The sequence below is a fragment of the Marmota flaviventris genome, chromosome 1, assembly GCF_047511675.1.
Source record: "Marmota flaviventris isolate mMarFla1 chromosome 1, mMarFla1.hap1, whole genome shotgun sequence".
Taxonomy (NCBI): domain Eukaryota; kingdom Metazoa; phylum Chordata; class Mammalia; order Rodentia; family Sciuridae; genus Marmota; species Marmota flaviventris.
Window position 1 is genome coordinate 78,282,375 of NC_092498.1, and position 24,590 is coordinate 78,306,964.

At 35.1% G+C, this 24,590-nt stretch overlaps 1 protein-coding gene across 1 annotated transcript in view; it reads left to right on the top strand.

Annotated features, from left to right (window-relative positions):
• Positions 1–24,590, top strand: part of Hdac9 (histone deacetylase 9) — an 861,354-nt gene that overhangs the window by 67,147 nt on the left and 769,617 nt on the right. The window contains exon 2 of the mRNA XM_071613675.1: positions 3,097–3,207. Within this exon, the coding sequence (XP_071469776.1) occupies positions 3,183–3,207 (25 nt within the window). The 5' untranslated portion in view covers positions 3,097–3,182. The remainder of the gene's footprint in view (positions 1–3,096; positions 3,208–24,590) is intronic.

Sequence of the window (24,590 nt, forward strand, 5' to 3'; positions counted from 1 at the left end):
ATCCTTTGTGACTTGTTAAGCTCTGCTGATGTGCAGTGTTGTTACTGTTGAGCAGGTAAGAAATGGCCAAAAGACCTATGGAAAGATTGCCACAATGATGTCAAGGAGTGTAATGTCGGCTGGAGTAATGCTGCCTGTTAGTGCATTCTTCCTGGTTGCATGGGCAAGCTGAGACACTGCAAGAGGTCACCCCCTTGGATTGTTCTGTGCAACGTCCCAAGATGTTATATCAGTAACTTACTTTCAGAGTCGATCACCTTGTAGGGAGAGATCACCCCCTTTTGTGGGTCCAAATGGTAGTCAGAGCCAAAATAACCATTCCTGGATCTCGAGAGATAAGGTTTCATAGCAGCAGTTTTGTTTTCTTTTCACTTCTCTGTTATTTTTCTTCAGTATGTAACTATATATTTTCGTAACATGGGCAACTCATATTTGAATTAATTGGAACTATTAATTGAAAAAAGATATGTTTATAATGTATGCTTTGATAATTCATATTCAAAAATAATCTGCATTTTTTTGTTATTGATTTTTGGATTATCTACCTGTTTGAAGGCCTTCTGCTATTACTCATTTATTATAAGAATGGCAAATGTACTAGGGGAAAACTTTTTCATTCTAAACAGTCCATAAGTTTTGCAGCCCATTTGGATTAAGAAGTGTGGGAAAATTTGACAATAAGTTGCCCATTGTCACTGATCTCTCTTTTATTCTAAGCAGTTAAAAGTCATCTTAATAAATGTAAGATTCTTGTGAATTAGGCTGCTAGTGTGTTGATTCTGTGGTCAGTAGGAGAGGGAAGCATTTGTAATTTGTGACACCTCCACACATCACTGTATGTGTGCGTACTGCAGATTCATCCTCTGGAACATTTAGGGAGAACTCTTTAGATGACCATATTTCCAGTTGTGCAGTGGTAGTAGTGATAACTTGGGTTCATTGTACTTGATTAGGGCTGGAAATACAATAAACAGAAACTAATACATATCAACATAGAGATGTCTATTAATTTTCTTTGTAAAGATGTTCAAATAATGACTTTCATAATGTTAGAAGAATGGGTCACGATCAGACAGTTATTTGAAAGGTCAAATGGCAAAGAGAGTTGTCTAAATTTCAGAAACAGTGAAATTTTGAAGCTAGATTCCTTTTTCCATCTCAGATTCACTTTATAACTTCAGTTTGGAGCTATGAAATCAAAACACAGTAGTTGCATATCTAGCCACAAACCAGCATGTCACAGGCAGGTGTTATGTATGTTGTTTGTGGAGATAAGTGGCAGAAGTTACCAGAAGTTAAATTCCAGGAAATTGTTAAATCGAGTTGTATTTGTAAATATACAAGTTACTAATTGTATAAAGTGACATTATAGAATAAAAACATTTTTTTTAAAAGACAGACTATGCTTTTGATGAAATGTACTTTTCAGGGCTGCTTTACTTCTCTATTTACATTCTCTAGAGGTTTCCTATTCCTTGCTATTTGTTGTTCTTAATTTAAAATCAGATTCTGAGAGTGAGAATCAAGAATGTATCTAGAAAAAATGTATCTAGAGATTGTGGAGTATTTCAGAGTATAATCTGAAAGAATAAAAATGGCAAAATTTTAAGGCCACATTTGTTAATTTTAGATAAAGTCAAATTCCAGTAAATTTAATTTTTTATATAATTATTAAGCAGAGAACAAATTGATTTTCTCACCTATCAGGTGGTGGTGGGGGGCTGAGACATAAATTATGTTAGGGTGTTTCATGTAAAAATAGTGTCAAATATAGTGATACATGTAAAAAAAACCTTGTAACTATGAGGAACTTAGCTAGTATGTTATAATGTTAATGTCCTGATAAAAAAATTTAAAGAAAAGATTTTGTGCTCTTAATTTTTCATCTTTATGGAGAGAATGCTGCTTTCTTATTGATATTTCTTATTGACATAAATTAAGATTCTTTAAACAACTCTAATAAAATAAGTACATCAATATTTTTGAAGGGAATTTATAGAATGTACATTTTTATTGTTACTAAATCTCAATACCTATAACAAGCACTAAAGTTTGGATGAGAAGAAGCCTGTTAGATCTGATGATTCTACTGAGTTGTTTCAATAACTAAATAGAACATTTCTATTTAGAGATAATTTAAAATATTATAGATATTCTTGGTGCTATATAGTTCCTCAAAGAAAATATGTATTTATATCTGGCTTTATACTTTTGGGCAAAAATAGTAATAACACTTTCAAAATACTGATGGGAAAACGAGTCACAATAAATATGTTGGATTCTCAAGATAAAGAGATGTACAATTCTCAGAGTTACAGCATCTGTCTATAAAAATAGTGCAATTGGGATATACTATTTTAGTAAGAAACTCATGGAGTGTAACTTTAAAAGCTCTTCTTTTTTTACAGTCTGACATTCCAGTAAACTGTTGGGGAAATGTTCTCCCTATTGCTTTTCCTCTGCTGAAGTGTCTATAAGTGGGAGTACATTCAAATTAAAAGCAGAAAGTCCCTTAAATTCCTTTCAAGGAGTCCATCCTGTTGGTGCCACTCCTAGAAGGACTACCACTGTTACTACTTTTAGCTGGAACAAGATTGCAAAAGACTTCAAGAAATGGAAATTATAATGGGAGTTTTCTGCCACTCTTACAGTGTATGAACTGTTTGTTCCTTTTTTAGGCCATTAAAAATTTCTTTTACTAACAGGTCCTACGTCTAGAAGTGAATATTTGGCAATGAGTTTAAAATGCTGTGTAGTGAGAGATTTATATCCAAATAGCCAAAAAATAATTTTAATCTCTATAGTTCTGATAATAGCTAGGGAACAGTAAAGTCATTTTAGTTATATGAAGTGCTTTTCCACAGATTTCTTCTTCACCCATTATTTTATTTCAGTGCTCACAATATTCCTGTGCTCTAAGCAGGAATGGAACATTTTCTCTTTGATAGCTAGAGACTGAGGAAGCTGAGGTGATTGCTATAGAGACCCATCTAGTCAACTGTGGCTGAGTTGGGGTTCAAGGCCAAATCGGTTTCTTTTTTTTGGTGTGATTGACATAATTTGTACCTTACCCTTTGTCTTTTTCTTACATCCTAGGTTTCTCCTCTGGCTCTTGGACTGCCTCTACCAGAGAAGGAAAGCCTGTGAATCTGCATCCTAGCCTATCAGCCCTTCTGTATCCCATGATGAGCTCACCAGTGCAGCCCGGTCAGTCTTTTTGCTTTTTCAACTGATACAGACTTCTTGTGAGAGATATTGCTTTGTGTTGCTTCAAACCAAGCAATTTAAGTCATGAAGGAACATTTTCTTTCTGATGAAGATTAGTTCATAATAAATCTTGAACTTTGCATTGTATAGTTAATCCTCTATTAACCCAGTTTGCTTTCTGGGCAACTTTTTTTCACTTGTATTGTTCTCTGAGAACTGGGCTTTATTCTTTTGCTTCTAATGTAATATTCAGATTGAATCTCATGAAGTTATGAATATTAAATATGATACTGGAATCTAATTTGTACCCATAGTCTCTTTGACCTATTATGTGTCAGTTTGTTTTTAAAGTATGCTGTGGGGTTTGGAAGTCAGCTTGTGGGTTGACTCCACCTCTATCTCTTTGACACACAGGAAGGATATTTTTCCTCTCCACCCTTCTTTGCTGCCGCTCCTGTTTCCTATATACATATTTAATTATAATCTCAACACCTGCTTCCTCAGAGTCAAGAGTGATATGTGAGGCTCACGTAGTGCTGTGATCAGTAGAGCCAACACCCATTCCTCCAGGAGCAGGGTAACTGTGTTGGCTTTTCATAGCTGTGACCAAAATACCCAACAAGAACAACTTAGAGAAGGAAAAGTTTATTTTGGCTCCTGGTTTCAGAGGTTTAGTTTATGTGGGCCAACTCCATTGTTTTGGATCTAAGGGGAGGCAGAACATCATGGCAGAAGGGAACAGTAGAGGAAAGCTGTTCAGTTCATGGCAGCCAGGAAGCAGAGAGAGAAAGAGGAAGGGTCACAGGCATGCCCCAGTGAGCCACCTCCTCCAGCCATGCCCCACCTGCCTACAATTACCACCTAGTTAGGTTATTAAAACTTGGATGGACTGATTTAGGTTACAGCTCTCATAATTCAATCATTTTACTTTGGAAAATTTGTTTCCTTTTTTTTTTAGTCTTCAGAAATTTATTTTCTTTAAAAATTATTTGTTCTTTTTAATTATACATGACAGTAGAATGTATTTTGACATATCATACATACATGGAGTATAACTTCCCATTGTTGTGGTTGCACATGATCTGGAGTTACACTACTTGTGTATTCATATATGAACACCGCAAAGTTATGTCCAATTCATTCTACTGTTTTTCTCATTTCCATCCCCCCTCCCTTCCCTCCACTTCCCCCTGTCCAATCTGGTGAACCTCCACTCCTCCCCCTACTTCCCCATCCCTACTTGTTGTGAGTCAGCATCCACAAATCAGAGACAACATTTGGCCTTTGGTTTTTTGGGATTGGCTTATTTCTCTTAGTATGATAGTCTCCAGTTCCATCCATTTACTAGCAAATGCCATAATTTCATTCTTCTTTATGTGTAACATTCCATTGTGTATAGGTCCCACATTTTTAAAAATCTATTCATCCGTTGAAAGACATCTAGGTGGGTTCCATAGCTTAGCTATTGTGAATTGAGCTGCTATAGACACAGATGAGGTCGTATCACTATAGTATGCAGATTTTGAGTCCTTTGGGAATATAGTGAGGAGTGAAATAACTGGATCAAATGGTGGTTTCGTTTCAAGTTTTCTGAGGAATCTCAATATTGTTTTCAAGAGTGGTTGCACCAATTTGTAGTTTCATACCTAGGAACATTTCTGCATTAACACAGGAGTTTTGGGGGAACACCTCATATCCAAACTATAATGTGACTTTTTGAACAAATGCAACCCAAGTTTTGAGAATGATGGAGTAGGGTCAAACACCACAGTCACAGACAAATTGTTAAAAGAGTTTTCTGCTTGGTTCATTATAGGAGGATTCTTCAGCATGTTGTCCTTCACTTATCCAACTCTCTAGGTCAAAGCTTATATAACATTGTATTCAGGGCTCAAAAAGGGAAACCTCTGGCCAAAATTTTCACTCTCTGGAGAGCTGCACCTAGATTAGCTATTTTGGAATTCCACTGACTCATCAGCTTTTCTTCACATTTCCAACAGACCTCCAACTTGTATGTTGAATTTGGAACTGGAAGTTATAGGGAAGTATAACTGTGCTTGTTGATTCTAAAGGATATAGTGAATATATCCCAGAGTCATTAGTCACACCATGATTTATAATTGGCATTATGTCATCTGGTTAAGAAGATGAAAAGTTACCAAAGGCTCTTGTATTTGAGTCCTTATATAGCCCTGTGGTTCTCAAACTTTAGCATGTATTAGCATCACTTGGAGAGCTTGTGAAGATAAGCCCCGTATCAGTGGTTTTTGAGTTAATAGTTCTGGATGGGAACAAAAATCATGATTTTTACAAATTCCCCAAGGTGATGAGCATGCTCTTGCTGCCCGGAGACCACACTCTGGGGATCATGGGTCTAACCTCCCCTACTTCCTTCCTCCCTCCCTCTCTGTCCCTTGCAGAGCTTTGTTGAAGTGTGTCGTGTGAACTGTGTTGCTTGCTATAATTATAATTGTATTACTATTCTTTCTATTGAGATGAACTTAAAATAATGTCTGAGGGGCTGGGGCTGTGGCTCAGCAGTAACGCACTTGCCTGGCATGTGTGAGGCACTGGGTTCGATTCTCAGCACCACATATAAATAAATAAAATAAAGGTCTATCAACAACTAAATATATATATATATATATATATATATATATATATATATATACACACACACACACATATATATATATTAAAAATAATGTCTGAAATATATACATATATATGTATGTATATATAGAGAACACTCAAATATATGTGCATTTATTTTTATGTAAATTTATTGTTTCAAAATTGCATAGTTAAAAGAGGCATTTCATTTAGACCACCATGGCCAAATATTATTTTCTTATGGTAATATTTGGCAATTGGAGTTGGCATACCCTGCCCCCAGAAAATTGATTTAAAGTATGCAAATTAAATTTGAGGCTGCTATTTTAAAGAGAATGTTCTTGCCAGCCATAGTTAATTGTTCAGTTAGGAGAAGGGAAAATGTGGAAGATAAATGATACAACAATTGAATGAAGATCATTAGATTTTAGGGTCACTGACATTTCTTTGACTCTTTTTCTTATATATTATCCTGTTTGGTTCAGAACAATATTGTTTAGAAGTTTCAGTCAATTCCGAGAAGTTTTCATGAATGAAATGTGAAATTGAGAAATGTCATAGCAAATGGCCAGATGGGTGGATATCTTCTATTTATTTTAGGTAATAAACTGTGATCAGGGCCTGAAATACACTTTGTGTGTATTAAGGAAAATATTCTTCACTCATCCATAAAAATATTTTGTTGTTATCAGCCTGTATCTTGTAGAGTCATATATATTTCACTAGTGAAATATAACTTGATTGTTAGACTTGAAAAAGTGTGTTTCTTATGTATCTCCTTTTTTTTCAAAAAACTATCTAAAAAGATAATGAAATTGGTCTTATGCAATCACCATCCATTTATTTTGCTGTTGTTCCACAAATGGCTCCCAGGAGTTATCATGCACCAGAAAGAAAAATAGACGCACTCCAGTAGTTCCAGAAATTCTTTAATAGCTAGTAATTCATCCTGTTTATGTTTTCTTTGAAAACTGGCTCTGGGATAGTGTGAATTCTTATATTCTACATGTATTGACACTATTCTCAGAAATGTTTTCTCTGTCCATATTCAAATACAATTGATATTAAGTACATGCTGTTACTGTCTTGATCACATTTTCAGTCAAATAATAAGTGCTGATTTTTGTATATAGAATTCATTGGTTTTTGTTTTAATCTTGCTGCTTCAATAATGTTCTAAGTTAGTGTTGGGTATTCTTTTTGGCATTGAAAAGCCTGAATGGAGGGAAGACTGTCTGGATATGATTGACAGCTAACTGTTGCAGTGGAGCTGTTCATTCATTCAGAACTTACCAGATGTCTGTTTTATGCCAGGCAGTGTATTACCCAATAGGAACACAAAGAATACTAATATTTGGTCAACTTTATGGACAAAACCATTTAAAAGGAGATATAGAAATGTTAATATTTTGGTCCATTCAGTGTCATGAGTTATTTTAATAAATCTAGGCCTAAGACTTCATTTACTTGATATGGATAGTAACTCTAGTAATTTACTTTTATCAGAATTTCCAGATCTCAGAAGGGAAGATTTTGGGGCTCCTTTAATTTAGTTTTTCCCAAATATGTCAGATAATAAAAATCGCCTGGGGCTGATTCCCAGCCTCCTTCCCTAAAAAGTCTTGTGCTATAGTCCTGGAGGGAAGGGAGAGTTAGGTACTAGGTAATTTAATACATTTTAGTGCTCTTCCCTACCCTTGGCGAAGTGCACATAAACTTAATCTGACTAGTAGTACTAGAGTTTCTCATTTTGAGACTCTATGAAAACAAAACATAACATCATTAAATCCTGTGTCCAATGCGAGATAGAAGTTTCTGTCCTGTGAGTTAAGACTTCATAATTATCTTATTTTTTTTCTGATGATAAATAAATACAATAGCTAAAATGCTGTTGAAATCTAGAGGAGGCAATAATTTGTGGGGAAAATCCAGGGGGTTTACAGGTATTCTCTACTATGTAAGCCATTCTGGTTTGATGGGGAGATGGACAAAAAAGATGCTTAGAGTGCATTATTTTTTCTTCAAAAGAAGTTTAAACCTCTTTTAACCTAAGGCAGTTTTTTAGTATGATTCCATGATTTTAGAAAACATGATTGGAGCCTGAACCCTTTTAAAAGTAAGTAATTAGACTGCATTGACCTTAAAATGATTTCAGTATGATCTTAATTTTAATGAGTCTAATTTCCATGTTGTAATTTTGTTAAAAATGCATCCAGAGGAATTTTCCAAGCCTAACTCTCAGTGTGCATGATGCCCCTTAGAACTGTGCAGTGCTTTGGCCTTGTAGTATTTTAGGTAAGTTTGGAAGATAGAGTGGCTGTAGTTGTGTTGCGAGGTTCTGTTGTATTCGTTTTTAAAGCTTACTGTATAAAACTTTCCTTCCTCTTCACATTTGTGGGATCACTTATAACAATGATTCTACTCATGTGAAGTGAGAGAACCAGGCTGTTTATAAAAGCCTTAAGTTTGTAGCAAGATCTCGTATTCTGTTCATTTTTTCATTGGTGAATGGTGGGCAAAAATTAGTTAAGGGATTTCCCTTCATGCCTCTGTTTTGCTAAACAGCTGAATTCTCTTATATAAATGTAGAATAGGTTTAACTAATGATCAAAAAGTTCTTTGAAATATAAATTGTCATGGAAATGCTAAGTAGTATAAACAATTTGAGGGCAAACATTAATAAAAGCTCCACTGCAAGCATTTTTAAAGAGAACTAATAAAAGCTTCACGGTTCAATTAATACAGCACAACATCGGGTTTTCTGGAAGCATATGGGACCCAGAAGGCCTGCCCCTGTTTTTAAAATTTACGAACTCTTTAATGATTCACCACTTTTACTCCAGTGCATTACCCACTGTGGTGCCATTTAGTCATTAAGTAGGAAACTAAAACCAGGACAAAGCTACAAACAAATATCAATTGGGTATTTTTTTCTTCAGTTTGCTCACAACATTTTACCATAAAAAATGGATGTTAAATGAAACAGAGTCATAGAACAAATCATGTAGGTTATGGTTTCCCTATGGATGAATATGATCACTTGGTTTTGTAGTGAAATACAAGTCAAATCGCAACACAAGAAGCTTTATAGAACTAAATCATGTCAGGCTTCTGGCCAGTTATCTCTTTCAGATAGTACTGAAGAAAAATATTCCAGAATAATAAATTAGGCCTGTGAAGTTTATTGTGACTGAATTTGAACACGGGGTATAGTAATTATGGGAAACACTGTGAAATAAATTTATTAACTATTGCTTTGGATTTTCTTTTCTACTTTTAACTTCACAGTTATTTGTTCTTTTGCTATTTCTAAGTCTGAACTTCTCTGTCTGATATTTACGTTCGAAATATTAACCATAGAAGTAATTTTATTCATTCTTGTATTCATTCTTCAATTCCTGAGGGGCAACCTTTTCCCAAAATGTTCAGTATATATTTTGCACATTTTATGTATTCTCAAATTTGCTTCTCACAATTAAATTAATTTTTGTGGGTAATTCAATTTGTGGATTTCTCATTGTTTCCATTATTATAACACTACAAACAAACCCCATAATATAGTTGAAACAGAAAGCAAGGTCCTTTCTCTCAAATAAAGTAAAAGGGTTATCCTGAGTGATGGGCTGTTCTTTTTCTCTGGCTTTCCAGGACCTCATGTAGCTTCCAGCTTGTGGCTCTTATTTCTTCAATTCATGAATTCCAAAGTGAATGTGCATCTGTTTTCATCGAACTGTTGGAAGGGAAATGGAAGAAATGGGTTGTTTGTGGGAAGTTTCCATAGGGATATCACTTCCCTTCACATTTTATGGAGTAGAATTTTGTCACATGGCCACATCTGAAAGCAAAGGAGACTGGGAAATGTAGTCCAGCAGTAGTCCAGGAAGAGGTGGAAACGGATTTGGTGAAGAACTGGCCAGTCTCTAGCAGTACATGTGTCTTGAACATTTATACCATATTTGTATATGGTGTGGCTTATTATTGAGTATTTTACATTATACTATTTTTTTCAGTTTCAGGATTGACATTTTATTGGCAGTTTTAAAAAATTTGTATTGTGTATGTGTGTGTGAGATATTATATTCTTGATTAAATTAATTATTTAAAAGTTAACTAAAGGTTTCTTTAAAGAGAACAGGGCAAATCAGTTTGCTACATTTTCAAAAAGTTGCCTAAGTAAGTTTTCTTTATGAATAATGCTAAATATTTAATGGCTAAAGTAGCCATTAAAAAACTCGAGTTCTTATTCCAAACACTGTGAATAAAATATCTAATATAGATTATTATGTGTTCTTAATTCACATAAAAGTCATATTGGCTTATTTGAAATTACAATGGCATATATGCTAAAGAAATATTTTAAATTTTATATTCCCAGCCACATATTTGCTGTTTATTGCATGTTAGGGTCATATTTTTAAATAATTTTATAGTTTTAAATATTATGATAAAAATCTAGTCCTAACATACAATGGTTGATAAATGCCTGTTTTTCACTGATATTTTCATGAACATAATCATAAAACAATACTAGGATATGTGTTTTCAAAAGTTTAATGAGCAAGATTTTGGTATCTCTGCAAAAGATACATGGACAGCCTTTTGTTTATAGCATTATGTGGGACAGGTATAGAATTTTTTTCTTCTGTAGGGCTTAAGATTAGTTCTTGAATTCCAAATCTCTCTCTCTCTCTCTCTCTCTCTCTCTCTGTGTGTGTGTGTGTGTGTGTGTGTGTGTGTTGTGATTTATTAGCTTAGAACAATGTTAAATTAGTGGTAATATAGTAAGTTCTAAGTAAGCACATAGATCTCTTTTATGAGCAAAATACATGTGCTCTTTTTAATTTCTTGCATTTCTTCCACTTGTCTTCCCTCCCTCCTTTGTTCTCTTGGTTCTTTGTCTTTGCTATTTAGATTTGCAACATTCTGAGTTTCCAGAACTGAGGCATTTTTGTGGTTTTGATTTTTACCATTCCTGTCCTTGCAAATTGTGATTAAATTATTTTTATATCAGTTGCTTATGTGTTGATTTGTGTTGATTTGGAGATACTGTGGTATCCAAAATGAAAGGCTCATGACTAAACTGTTAGTGGGTTTTCTTTTAAAATCTTATATCAATTTATAGGAAATGGGGAAACTCTGAGCGTATGAAATTTTTTGAAATCTTTTCTCATGACAAGTTTCTGGCATTTAGTAATATAAGGCTCTTTCCTCTTAAGATAGATGGCTGTTCTTCAGATATAATTGGGTAATTAACCTTTTCTCCTAAGTCTGAGAGTCCGGTTAGAGGTAATCATAATGGTACCTATGTGGGCACTCACCATTGTCTTTTGCTCTTTGAAGAATGTGTTCTTCAGAAATCAAGGTCAAATGTTGAAATGACAAATTATTAAGAAAAATCACCCATGAATTTTTGATTCTGGAGAAATGTAAGGTGGCAACACCTGCAGGTCTACTGTTGATGGAAAGGCTACTTTACCTCACCTGTGTTTTTCTGATCTTAAGATTTACAGTACTTTCTAGAGATTCAAGATTGCTGTAGTTACAGGAAAAGCTGGAACTTTATCCTGGATACTTCTTTTAAATTTCTATATGATATGAAAAAATCATTTCAAGTTATTATGGTTACCTGTTTGGTTTGTCACTGGGAGTCTAGGTATTTGCCTAAATTGTTCATGGACGTGGATATTTTGGGTCATGTTATATCTGTCCAGGGTGTATAGCCTGTTGAAATAAATGATAAATCTGGTGATTTTGAGATCTTCAAAAATCCTACTCCTCTCATTATATGTTACATTGAAATACAATTAGAGTTATTTTCAAAAGTATTTTAAGAGAATGAAAGTTTCTAAATATGAAGATTCTTTTGAGTAATTTTTTGTTATGTTTGAATGTATCAATATCTTTGTGCTTAATGCCTATATTATCATGCTTTATTTTTAAATGAAGGAGGATTGAATGTATCATTTTGGTTTTACATTCACAGTGAAAAAATAAATTGAAAAGAAGACTTTTAAAGGGTCATGGTATGTTTGTGAAAAGACCTAGAAATTAGAATAAAAATTTGGAAAGCCAATTATAGAAAGAGGAAAAGTATATAAAGTATACTTTATATATAGAATTATGAAAAATTGTGCTTCATATGTGTAATAAGGATTGTAATGCATTCCACTGTTGTTGGAATTTAAATGTTATTTTTAAATGTTATTTAAAAATAAATAAATAAGATAAAAAGAGGAAAAATAATGCATACCATGACTTGTGTTAGGTAATGTGTACTATTGAATCTCTAAATTTCAATAACGGATATCAAAGTGGAGTTCATTTCCCCTTCTGTCGGGAGAACTGATAATCTGCTTACCCATCTGCCTTCTTACCTTTCTTAGTTTTCTTTATTTTTCTTTTATGTCACCTAACTCTACATAGGACTTGAGTTTCATCTCCTAAGTTTTAAAAAATGAAATCTATGAGGACAAAGGGAGAAAAGAAAGGGCTATTGGATGAGTACTCTTAGTACTTAGTACTTAGTTGCCAGAAAAGGACTGGCTCTGTCTCTGGGTTTTATGGTATTTTTGAATTCTGTTTTTGACTATGAGATGAATCCTCCTTTTGCCTAAGTCTGATCCTGTCACTTTCCTTTCTTTTTATTTATTTATTTATTTTCATTACAATTCTTAATACACCATTATACAATAATTTATCATATCTCTGATTATATATAAGGTATGTTGACACCAAATTCACATCTTCATACATGTATTTTGTATAATGATGAAGTCTCCTTTTCCTTTCTAAGGAAATGTCAGTGACTATTACTTCTAAGGCACATGAGGATTCTGTGCCCTTTTGAGGTTTGTCTTCCTTTTTCTCCTCAGTGGATCCTGTTCTGTTCAGCACACCGAGCTGTGTGTACCATCCCTAGGTCCAGATTTTCTACCTGCAGATCTCTCAATGCACCTTCCTTACTTCTGGAAGTGTTCCTACAAGACCCTGCCCTGACTCCATTCTTCTGTGAGGTGTTCCTGGGTGACCCTGACATTTATTACTTCTATCAATTCATCTCTCAGTGTTGGGGTTCGTCTTCCTCAGATACCCTGAGATTTCGGAGGGCAAAGCATGTCTTCTTAAGCTCCCATTTTTTGGGAAATATAAAGGACTCACTTGATCATTTTATTTATTGTTTCTCGCTTAGGTGAGTAACAAATTGCCTAGCACATTAAAGGAGCCAAATAAATGAAGAATGAAAAGACACCCTGGGAAGGGACTGATGATCGTGATGATGGTGCTTGGAGAAGGAAGTTGAAGATACCTGAGCAAAACCAAGTTACTTCCTCTCTGTTGTGAATCATGGCCCTTCCTCTGATTTTCTATTATTTACTCATTTGTTGACTCTCTGTTCTTTATTCACATCTTCTGAGTGACAAATCTCATTCTTTTGTCTCCATTTAGTACTACCCCTTGAAATGTTTTCCCCCTTTTTGAGGTTTCTTGTCTATGCCTTGAACATTACAATAGAGTGGTCATTGATTGCAAAACCTGTGGGCTTCTATTGAGTTTCTTCAATGTGGAAAATTTGCCAAGTTGGGAGCTGTTTTATCTAACACAGTAATAGAAGCAGACCCTTCTATTTTTATAAACCTGGACTTCTCCCTGTTCCAATTCTTCTAAGCCACTTCCCTCTCACAACAGATATACACCATAGCTAAGAATAGTGGAAAAAGTAAAAGGATTTTGAGTAGTGGGTAAGCAGTAAGTTATTTTATGTTAGTTTAGAATCCATAGGTCCAGCATTCTTTAAACTTTGAAAACTTAATGAAATTTTTTGCTTACTGTGTTAATGGTAACTTTTTTATATGTTAGATTTCTGAGGACCTTTGGTAAAAATATGTAAAAAGGAAAGATGGCTTAAAATTGATAACTTTCCAATCTCTCTATAAATTCCTCTTACTTCAAATGACTAATTTATAAACACTTTAATGTAATAATTGAAGTCTTCATAAAGATCAAGTTAGGATCTTACACTTTCTTGTGTGTTTCCATTGAAGATGTATTTTGGGCTTTATTTATTGCTTGACAATGTTGTAGTGTGGCATTTGATGTGATCCCTTATATTGGAATATATCTAGTTAGATGAAGTTATTTTTGCATCTGCCCTAGAAATTCATGTTTCTAAGGAAAATGGGAAGAACAGATGAGGAAGAGACAAGCAATCTATGTCGTTCACCCAGAGCTCTGGGGAGCCTCTTTGGGTAGACTTTGTTTGTCACACACTAACAAATCTGTCTTACCCTGAATGATGCAATGTCCGGCCTCCTGTGGGGTAACATCCTTTGACAATAATGCCACAACCCATTAGTTGATCACAAACTCCCTGAATCCGTAGGGACTTGTCCCAATCTAAATGAGTGACTAATTCTTAAACTACAAGGGGAAGCTGAGGTCCTTAGGGAGTAGCGACATGTTAAGGCTGGATTGTTTATTTTGCTTGTTATAACTGCAGGATCATTAAGGAAATGCTTACATCCTGTTGTGGTCATATATTCTTAACCAATATATAGGATAAAGAGGTTTTGATAATTTTTTGTTTCTGATGCTGTCAACTTCCTGACCATTCTCTACTCTCTACCCCTATGGAAAAAAATTCATACTCATTGGGTCTAAAGAATCCCATATCTCTTTGCTTGGGATATTTTTGTTACTTTATCTATTTATCTATTAAGGAAAGTTATACAAATTAGTATAAACGTAAGGACTTAAGCACAGGCTCTGAAAACACCTATCTTTTATGTGCCATTCACTAACTCTCCCTTTGTTCTAGTTTCCTCATTTGGAAAATATGTCATGAATTTGTTATAGTGGTATGTAAAGGTATAATTGTAAAAAAGAGCCACACATCAAGCATTCATTTAGAATGATCACATATGAAGTTGCTCTTTTTTCCCCCTCGATACAGTGAATGCCACTGGAGAATCTGGTGTCTGTAAATCTTTCTCCACTGATAAGAGTGATGCCTAAAGCCATCACTTCCCAGTCCAATCACAATGTTCAGTTTTGATTCCTTCTCAAGGAGAAATGTTCACTTTTGAGCAAATAGAAATCTGCCATGCCTCTTTTTTATTATATATCAGCTTTCTACTTTAGCCCACCCCCAATAGTAAATGACTTAATTGCCTGGCTTCACCTTTTTGGTGTGTTAGTATAGATTTGACATACCAGCATTTCTTATGAGTACCATCCCCACCCCACACACTTATCCTGTGGACATTTGCTGATGTACATTGATGCCTATGGAGTAATAAAATATTTTCTCTGAGTATCTTTCAGGACTTTGTAATACACACTTCATCTTGTCATTTTTGTCAAATGATTTTTTTGATATTTCAGATATGTCACTGATACAATTGGGATTTATCATTTTACTATTTTTCATAGTTTCCATCTTGTAAGATCATATCTTGTACCCTGTGGGCTCCATAATATGTGGTAGGCAACATAGCAAGTTGGAAAGAGTAAGAGTACCAGAGGATCCAAGGAGTCCTTGTTAAAAACTTGCTCTGCCATAATTGATTTTGGGGCTCTGGACAAGTTACTTTACCTCTCTGGGTATTACTTTTCTGTCTTGTATTAGTTTCCTGTAATGATTTACCACAAATTTGATGGTTTAAAACAATAAAAATTTATTCTCTCACAGGTTGGGAGCTAGCAGTTTAAAATCAGTTTCACTGGGTTGAAATCAGGGTCGTGTCCCCTCCAGAGGCTCTGGGGAGAGCACACCCCTTTTCTCTTGTGGCTTCTGGTGGCTGCTGGCATTCCTGTTTATGTCTGTGTTGCTTTGGTCTTTGCCTCTCTGGCCACATTGCCTTCTGCTCATGTCTGTATGTCAAATGTCCCTCTGCCTTCCTCTTATAAGGATAGGTGTGATTGCATCTTGGGCCCAGCTGGATAATTCAGGATAATCTTTCCATCTCAATATCTTTAATTACATCTATGAAGTATTTTTTTCCTATATGAGGCAATCAATATTCACAGCTTCTAGGACTAAGATGTGGGAATCTCTGGGGTAGTGGTGGTGGTCATTCTCAGCTACCAAAAACCTAAAATAATTTCTGAAGTCATGCTAGCTTATAATTTCTGTTCACATATTTTCTAGTCATTCATGTACTCATCAAACTTTGATTTCATCTGCTCTTTGTGACAGATACTATGCTAGGTATTGGGAATAATCTACTGTCCATGCCTTTAATAAATTTACTATGTTATCAGTAAGATTACCATACAGAATAATAACGTAGACAACCTAATCCATACTGTTGCATTAGTTTTTGGTAAGTCTCCTTTTATATGGTTCTCTAGAGAAAACTATCATCATGCCTCAGTGCTCATAAATCATTTCTGTGTCTGTAGGAGTGATGTGTGGCCTGTAGACCAGAGAGTATTTTGCAAGGGGAGGGGAAGAAAGCACATATCAATATAAATTCAACTCAAAGTATTGAATACAAATGTAAATTCTAGACCTCACTCCCCCAGGGAGTTTTGAATTGTATACAATTCTTATTAATGATGGCTGCATATTAGCATCAATATCAGAGCTTTGAAAACTCATATATCAGACCCCCAATCCCACCTGTATGTGGTTCTGGGTGGGGATACATATTATAAAGCTCATCAGGAGATTCTTAACATGCTGGTAGCATCAAACATGAAGAACCTCTGATCTAATAGAACAGGAAAACAAATACAAAGGTACTGATAAATATTCGAGGTGGAATGCCATAAGTTCCATTAAGATATATAGAAATAAAGTAATTTGGATACTTGAAGTAGAATGAGATCATACCTGGCTCAAGGAAAATCTGCAGAAGGAAATGTTTGAAATGTCCTTGATGGATATGTAAGATTTGCACAGGCATCATTTAGGAGAGGGCAATTTGAAGAAAATCCAGAGGTTCTGAGTTGGGGAAAGAGGTGGGTCATGGCTGGCAGTAAGGTTCTGGGGCCAGAATCTACGCACCAGTTTTCCTTTTACTGTGACTTTCTGGCCTATAGCCCTGTGGAGTTTTAGAGTTCTAAATTTAAACTTGACTTTCTTGGTCATTAGGAAGGTATATTTTTAAAGGTAGGAGGGTAGAACATATTTTATTTAACAGCTGATAGTTTGCTTTATACTTTTTAAAAATTTAGAAAGAAGATAGCTGGGCTTCCATTTGTATTCTTGCTTCCATAAGCATTGGGAACAGGCTATAGTGAGAGAAACAGAAATGGAAAGGCAGGTTTAATTTAAAGTGTTTCAAAAGCAGAATAGCCAGGATACAACAACTGATTGGAAGATGGAAAGACAGTTGGAAGTAACAAAGGTGAATAAGAAGTTCAGAAATGATGGTAGAATCAGCATGAAGAAGTGATAATGACAGAAAAGATAGTGTTCATTTAATTCTATTCACAAGCCAGGAGCTTTTCCACTGCATTTTCTTTAGGTCATTGAACTCAATACATAACCCTCAGGTAGATACTATTCTTGTCCTCATTTTACAGATGGGGAAATCGAGACCTTGAGAGTCGAATTATCTTGCTCTGTCAGAGTTTCAAAGTAAATTGAGTGGAACATCCAGCACTTAGATCCAGGTACCTAATTCTAGAGTTTGTACCGTTAGCCACAGCGTGCTAGTTGTCTGGGGGCTAGACTAAGAAGAAAACGGAGGGAAAGAAGTTGTACCCAAAGATAGGAGTTTAAGAACCATCTGAAGACAGACTGCAGATGAAAATATGGGTAGCATCAAATCAGCAAGCATCCCCTTATCAATTGATAGCTGCAAGAAAGAGAAGCAGGACAAGCCCAAGCCTAACTAAAATGTGCTGGAGGGTCATCCCTCTTTATTGCTGCCAGTCAATGAACATATGAGGCATTGAAAAAAGATTCTTAAATATTTAAATGAGCACACACCGATCTCTCAATCCTGAATTTTTCTACCCGTGCTTAGGATTCTACTTACTTAATAATTACAATGACTTGAAGGAGACAAATGTCAACAATTTTCTCAACCTCTGTTCTTGTTTTTGTGAACCTAATCAGTTTTAAATCCTTGGGGCTTTTCTTGGATTCTTTTTTTCTACCTTATTTCATCTTTCCCCAGCAGAAGAGGTTGCTTATGGGGAGGTTATGCTCGTATAAGATGGGCAGAATAGTTCTCTAATTTTGTCACTTGAAACAGTCTTTGAACTAAAATATTATTGACAAATAACATAAATTGTGAAGTATCTTGGCTGTCAAGTGGCTTTCTTCACCATGTCCTCTGAGAGTGCCTTGAAACTTATTTTATTTTACCATTCTCATAATGAGTATGCATAAAGAGGCACTATTCAATAACCCAGGGAAATACAAATATTGCCTTCAAAATATATAAATTATATTCTTTGTTGTTATCTGTCATTAGATCCAGATAAGTTTTGTATGCTTGTCTTGTTCTCTTAACCCTCATTGTTCCACAGTCACAATCTAGCATATTCATTTGCAATTTTTCAGGGTAGTGAATAAAAAAGGACTTCAGAGTAGCTATATGATTGTGTAAATATTTTAATGTTATACTGCCGTGCTTCTTGTGGTGGTTTTCTCAGAATTACTTTTTTTCTCATTGAGATTTGTAATTTTAGCTATTACAAAAGTAGTATCATGCCTAAATTCTTAAAAAATACTGCAGTGCCTACTTTCCTCTGCATCTTGCCTGTCCTATTTTCATTAGTACTCTAATCAAGTTTCTGTGTACAGTGTGGTCTTCCTACATATTTCATCCTATCTGACTTTATTAGGAATATTAATGAATGGGAATCTCACGAAAGTGTTTGATTAGAATCCAGGGAAATCAAAGTCCTGTGCTAGAAAGGTCAAAACTGGCTTTCACAGCCAATGATTTTATGACTAGAGTAAAACAACTTTATTTATAGATAGCACTCAACAAGGCAAAAGATATCATTTGTTATTTGAAAGATGTTGGAGAACCTAGTGATTTTCAATTTGGAATATGTATTCAAATCACCTGGAGAACTGGAAAAAAAAAAAAGAAGGTAAAAATCTGAACCAGATCCATCAGTCATCTCAATGAGTTCAATGTAGTTTGAACTATATGAGGTATAGGCATGGGCATCCCTTGAATCTCCAAGGTGATCATAGTGTACACCCAATGCTGAGAACCCCTGTTAAAGGAAGCATCACAAAAGCACAGAGGAGCAGCCCAAAGTAAATAAATAAGAATTGTTCCCATTTAGGAAATGACATATTCTTTCTAAAAGAGGAAATATTATTTAATTAGTTATGAAAAGTCACTTCTATTTTGAAAGGAAGCAAATTAATCTTACTTAGATATTAATTGTTATAATGATGTGTGAGAGAACAAACTTACATTTTTTAAAAAGTCTTTTTTTTCTGTGTTTCTAAACTCACTTATTTTATTTTCAAGATTATTGCATCTCCACTGTGGCCATAGATTTTCAGCCCTAAATTATTCCATTTTGTGAATTGGAGCTGTACATTAATTTATTTATAAATGAATAATTGAAAATCAGTACAATGAATGTGGCACTTGCAGTCAATGAAAAATTCAGTGATTATCTTGGGCATTTTTTTTCTCCATAAGGAAAGCACAGTTTCCCTAACAAATGATATTTTGCAGAATACCTTGGCCATTGTGGGCTAGGGTTGCTTTCTCTGTGAAATTCGGACATCACACATTGCTGAACAGTAGTTACCAAATGCTGAGTGTTCATTGTATTTCAGGTTCCAAGTGTATGTACTAAGTGCCTTATATGTGATATCTCATTTAATCATAGTAAAAACTCTAAAATTCTCTTTTAAAGATGAGAAACCAAGTCTCATAGACCTGTCTTAGGTTAGTATTTCTACTTAGGGATTGGGCCACAATGTGAATCTGAGCAATCCAATACCAGGGCCACTGGTAGCAACCTAACAGTGATCCATTATGAAGGCAATTCTTTCTGTTTGACTAAAACAGAAATTAAGTCTTGTTCCTTTTTACAGGGAAGGTCTCCAAAATGATAGTCTCAATACTTCCCAATTGAATACAGATTTGTTGTTGTTGTTGAAGCTAATGAGAAACAGGTGAACTGCTGGCAGTAGTATCAGCTCCCGAGGCTGGCTTGGTGAAGGACAGCTGCTCTCTGGTACTGGTTGGGTTTTGAGGAAAGAGCATTACTCTCAAAACTTTCTGAACCGCTCAAGACTGACCTTCTGCTCACCTTCAGTGTCTTAGGGAAAACTTGGGCTGGGAGCAAGATGGAAAAGAGCTCATCTAGATGAAAATGAATTGGTTTAGTGGGAGGTGGTAGTGGAAAGCCCAGCAAACTTGTGGTCAGAAAGACCTTAATTATATTCTTGGCTCTGCCATTGTTATCCTAAAAGTCACTCAACTTTTCTGAATCTCCATTTTCTCATGTTTATAATGGAAATTATGATATAGTAACCAAATTCCTTACCTGAAGGGGCTAAAGATCTAAACAAGACAATATAGTGTAAATACTATCAGTGTAAGAGTTTTTGAAAATTGCTAATAAAGAAGATTTTCTAGGTGATGGACTTTATCCCTTTAACATGCAGAACAACAACAACAACAACAAAAAAACACAATTAAATTTTACTCCTGAATTCTACTTAAATTACAAAGTCCCCCTGCAAACACTGACTTTTACTTCAATGTTTAAAACTCCTAGCCATTTAAGCAGTCTCCAAGTGCATCAATTACTTACTATCTAATGGTCAAATCTCATCATCTTAGTTTTTTGATAGAAGTATAATATCAGTAAAATAATAATTCATTCATTCAACAATGGCATGTTGAGTCACTGGAAATAAAAATCAGTGAAAAAAGGCATCTCAGTGGTAGAGCTCTTCCCTAGCACACTTGAGGTTCTGGGTTTGATCACCAGCACTCACACACTGTCACACACACACACACACAAAATCAGTGAAAGTAAGAAACCGAATGATCTCTTAAGCACACAATGTGTATCAAGTGTGACTTATAATCTTCTTTGATCTTTACAACGATCCTGTGCTACATATTTTGCTAGCATTACTCAGGATTGAGGATTCCAAGGTTCTGAGAGTTAAGAGACATATCCAGCCTCTCCTGGCAAAGTTTTGGTAGATCTGGGGTTAAGTCCCAATTGCCTCTTTCAACAAATGTTTTTCCTTTGACCGTTCATTAACTAATACTTCACTTAATCTAATCTTCCTTGATGTTCTTTCTGTGAGCATCACAGATATTTTCTTAGCCATCTGTGCTTGAAATAATAGCACCACTTTTGAAACTCATATTTTCTTCCCCTCTGTATTGTCTGGTTGAGGCTTGATCAACTTTTTCTTCCAGTTTTATTGTTAGCCTTTAGTACTCATGACGTCTTGCTCCTACCATTGTAGTAAGACCTGGTACAATTTTTCTACTTTTACAGTTTCCTCCATTCAGCTTGACAAATCTTACTAAAACATAAATCTAATTATGTCCACTTCCACAAGTCTGCATGACTTTCCAGGATCTATCATAATTGTCAATACTCACTGTTATTGTTTATATATAAAGCGTCCCCCAAAAGTTCATGTAGGAGACAATGCAAGAAAATTTAGAGGTGAAATGATTGGGTTAGGAGAGCCTTAACCTAATCAGTGCATTAATCCCCTGATAGAGATTAACTGGGTGGTAACTGTAGGCAGGTGAGGTATGGTTGGAGGAGGTGGGTCCTTGGCAAGTGGAGTCTCTCCCTCTTTGCTCCCTAGTGCCAAGCTCCCAACTGCATTCTTCCATCACATTCTTCCATCATGATGTTATGCCTCATTTCAGGCTCTGAGGAATGGAGTTGGCCAGTATGGACTGAGACCTCTGTAACTGTGAGCCCCCAAATAAACTTTTCCTCCTCTAATTGTTATTATCAGGTCTTCTGTTCACAGCAGTAAACAAGCTGACTAAAACACTCACCATGCATTTCTAGTGTATAGGGAATAGGGCAAACCACATTTGAATTTTCTTCCTCAATATGCTGCTTCCTGTACACAAATTCAATCCTTTCCAGGCTTGTCTGATAAGAATTCTAGGGGGCTTATTTGTAGCCACATTCCTAGGCCTCTCTTGAACCTACTGAGCCAGAATCACCAGAGATTTGTAGAGCCTGGTGGTCTTCTGAAAGGCTCATGGTGCAGGTGCAGAGCCAGGACCATCCTAGTTCTTTAGCTACTACTGTGTGTTGAGGAACTATTAGCCAATGCCACCTGAGGTGATGACACTTAATCACACCTGAGTCCTCTTGTCTGCTCTTTTTCACACATCACTGGGGTACAAATCAAGTGCCTAAACCTCCCAGGAGACATTAATTCAAGTGAATCTTCCAAAGAGATGGTTTTCTCATACTTGTGTGAGCATGAGATATTTTCGTTGAGCACAGAGCAAGACACATGAAGGAGTTAAACCTGTCAACAAATATTTATGAAAGTATACACATGTGTAGAGTTATATATAATTAAATATGCCTATGTGTGTACATAATTTGGGGCATATGTATAAATGTGTATGAATCTATGTGTGAATGGATGGTTTACCTTCCCTGAAACTTACATAAACTGGTTTATAAAAGGATCAGCAAAATTGCAATTAATACATTAATGACTATATACAACAAGAGGAAAACACTAGCAAGAAAGTAAGGTGGAATGGTAAAACTTTTCTACATTGTCATTAAAATGTACATTGAAATAAAGATCACTGCTTTTCTCCTTTTTTTTAATATAGCACAATTTGCACTATTAACAAGTAAAATTAGTTTTTAAAGTCACTCATACTACCATACAACATGTTTATAGATGTTTTTCTTAAGGATTTCTATTTTCCCCAAATTCCTTTTAAGTATATTATTTTTATTAACTGAAAGTTTAAAAAATTCTAATTGAAAATGGTAGCATATAATTGTTTTGTTTCTAAAATGTTATTTGGCTTTTATACCAATTATGCTTAGAAGTTAAGTTTAGATAGATGTTTAACTGGAAAGTGAGGAAATAATTTTTTAGAGCTCCAAAGAAAAATGGAGTTTTAAAGTACATTCTGAATATGCCCAAATGGCATGTTAATTCATTCTTTCTTTTTTCCTATTTCCACCCATCCATCTGTCCATCCACAGTGTATTTATTAAATGCATCCTTTGTATATTGCAACAGATATACACTCTTAAAAGTTTACTCTAGCCTTGATATACCCTCAGTAATACTGACTCCTTCAAAGCTGAAGAAAGATAAATGAGATCTGTCTCATCACTCTAGATTGATTTACTTCAACAATAAAATACTTGTTATTTTCACATATATTTAATATTTTAAATATTGAATCAAGTAACTCAATATTGTGAAACTTTTTTTTTTCCTGACTATTAGAGTCCTCCTTTGTCTGACCAGTGGTTCCAAGGTCTCACTGGGTAAAATGTTCTTTTTCCAAATATGATCATTGGTCTAGGATATGTGCTTTTATATAGTTCCCTGATCTGCTGCATTGTGTCAGGAGCATGCAGGCCTCAGTAGCCTCTTACACAAAAAGGATTTGTGTGTGCTGCATGCACCACACATGCCGAAGGGGAGATAATGAGACAGGCTGTGGTTGAACCTTGTTATAATATAGTTCTCCTATTCTGGTGGAAAGAGGATGGGCTTTGAAGCTAACTAGACTTAGACTACTTCAATCCAGTCTTTTCCTCTTATCTGATTTGGGGAAAATTATCATTTTTTACATTTAAAAAATGTGGAGTATATTATCTATCTCTTGGATTTCATCCACTGTCAAAGTTTACTTCTCTTATGTGACTGCCTGACTAATATAGTTCTACAACATGTATACTCAGAAAAATGAGAAATTATATCCCATCTATGTATGACATATCAAAGTACATAAATGCATTCTACTGTCATGTATAACTAATTAGAGCAAACAAAAAAAGAAATGGGAGAAGGGAATAAAATAAATCATTAAAAGCAAATAAATAAAATTCAGAAATCATTAAAAAATTTACTTCTCTTGTTCTCTTGCACTACCAATAAATAGTTCTCCAGTGCAATTAAGTGGTAACATATTTAGAATTATAGGTATCAAACTAATTGTGCTTCTTTCTTCACCTGTTGGGTTCTTTTATTAAACTTGTCAGTAACACCTTAGCACAAGGACTATAATTTTGCATCTTTGTTTAGGTTCTCTAGTCCTTAGTGTATTTGCTGGATTTAATAAGTAACTGTTGAACTAAAGATACAGAATAATTAGTCTTTATGATCTTATTATTACAGTCTCCTTTTATCACTGTCCCCACTACCCATACACAGAAACTGGTGGCAACTAGGGATGGGAGTATAGCTCAGTGGTAGATTGTTTGCCTACCATGCCATACACAAGGCCCTGGACTCAATTCCAATACCACCAAAATGAAACAGCCCCTTGGCAATTTAAACAAATAGTTAAAATAAAAACCTGTAATTTGATCAAAAGGCTTGTAGGCAAAATGGCATGAGATAGTTTTTACCATGAGGTTGGGTATGAAATAGAGCAGGACTTAAATTCTGGCTCTGTCATTTATTAGCCATGTAGGTGGAGAAAAATTACTTAACTTGACCAAGTTTAATTCATTCCTCAAGTAATCTTTGAAGACCTCATAAGCATTAGATGAAATCATGTAATAAAACAAAAACGTGAAGGTCTTCCGAAGTGTTTTGTTACCCTGCACTATCATTTAAATATGTTTAC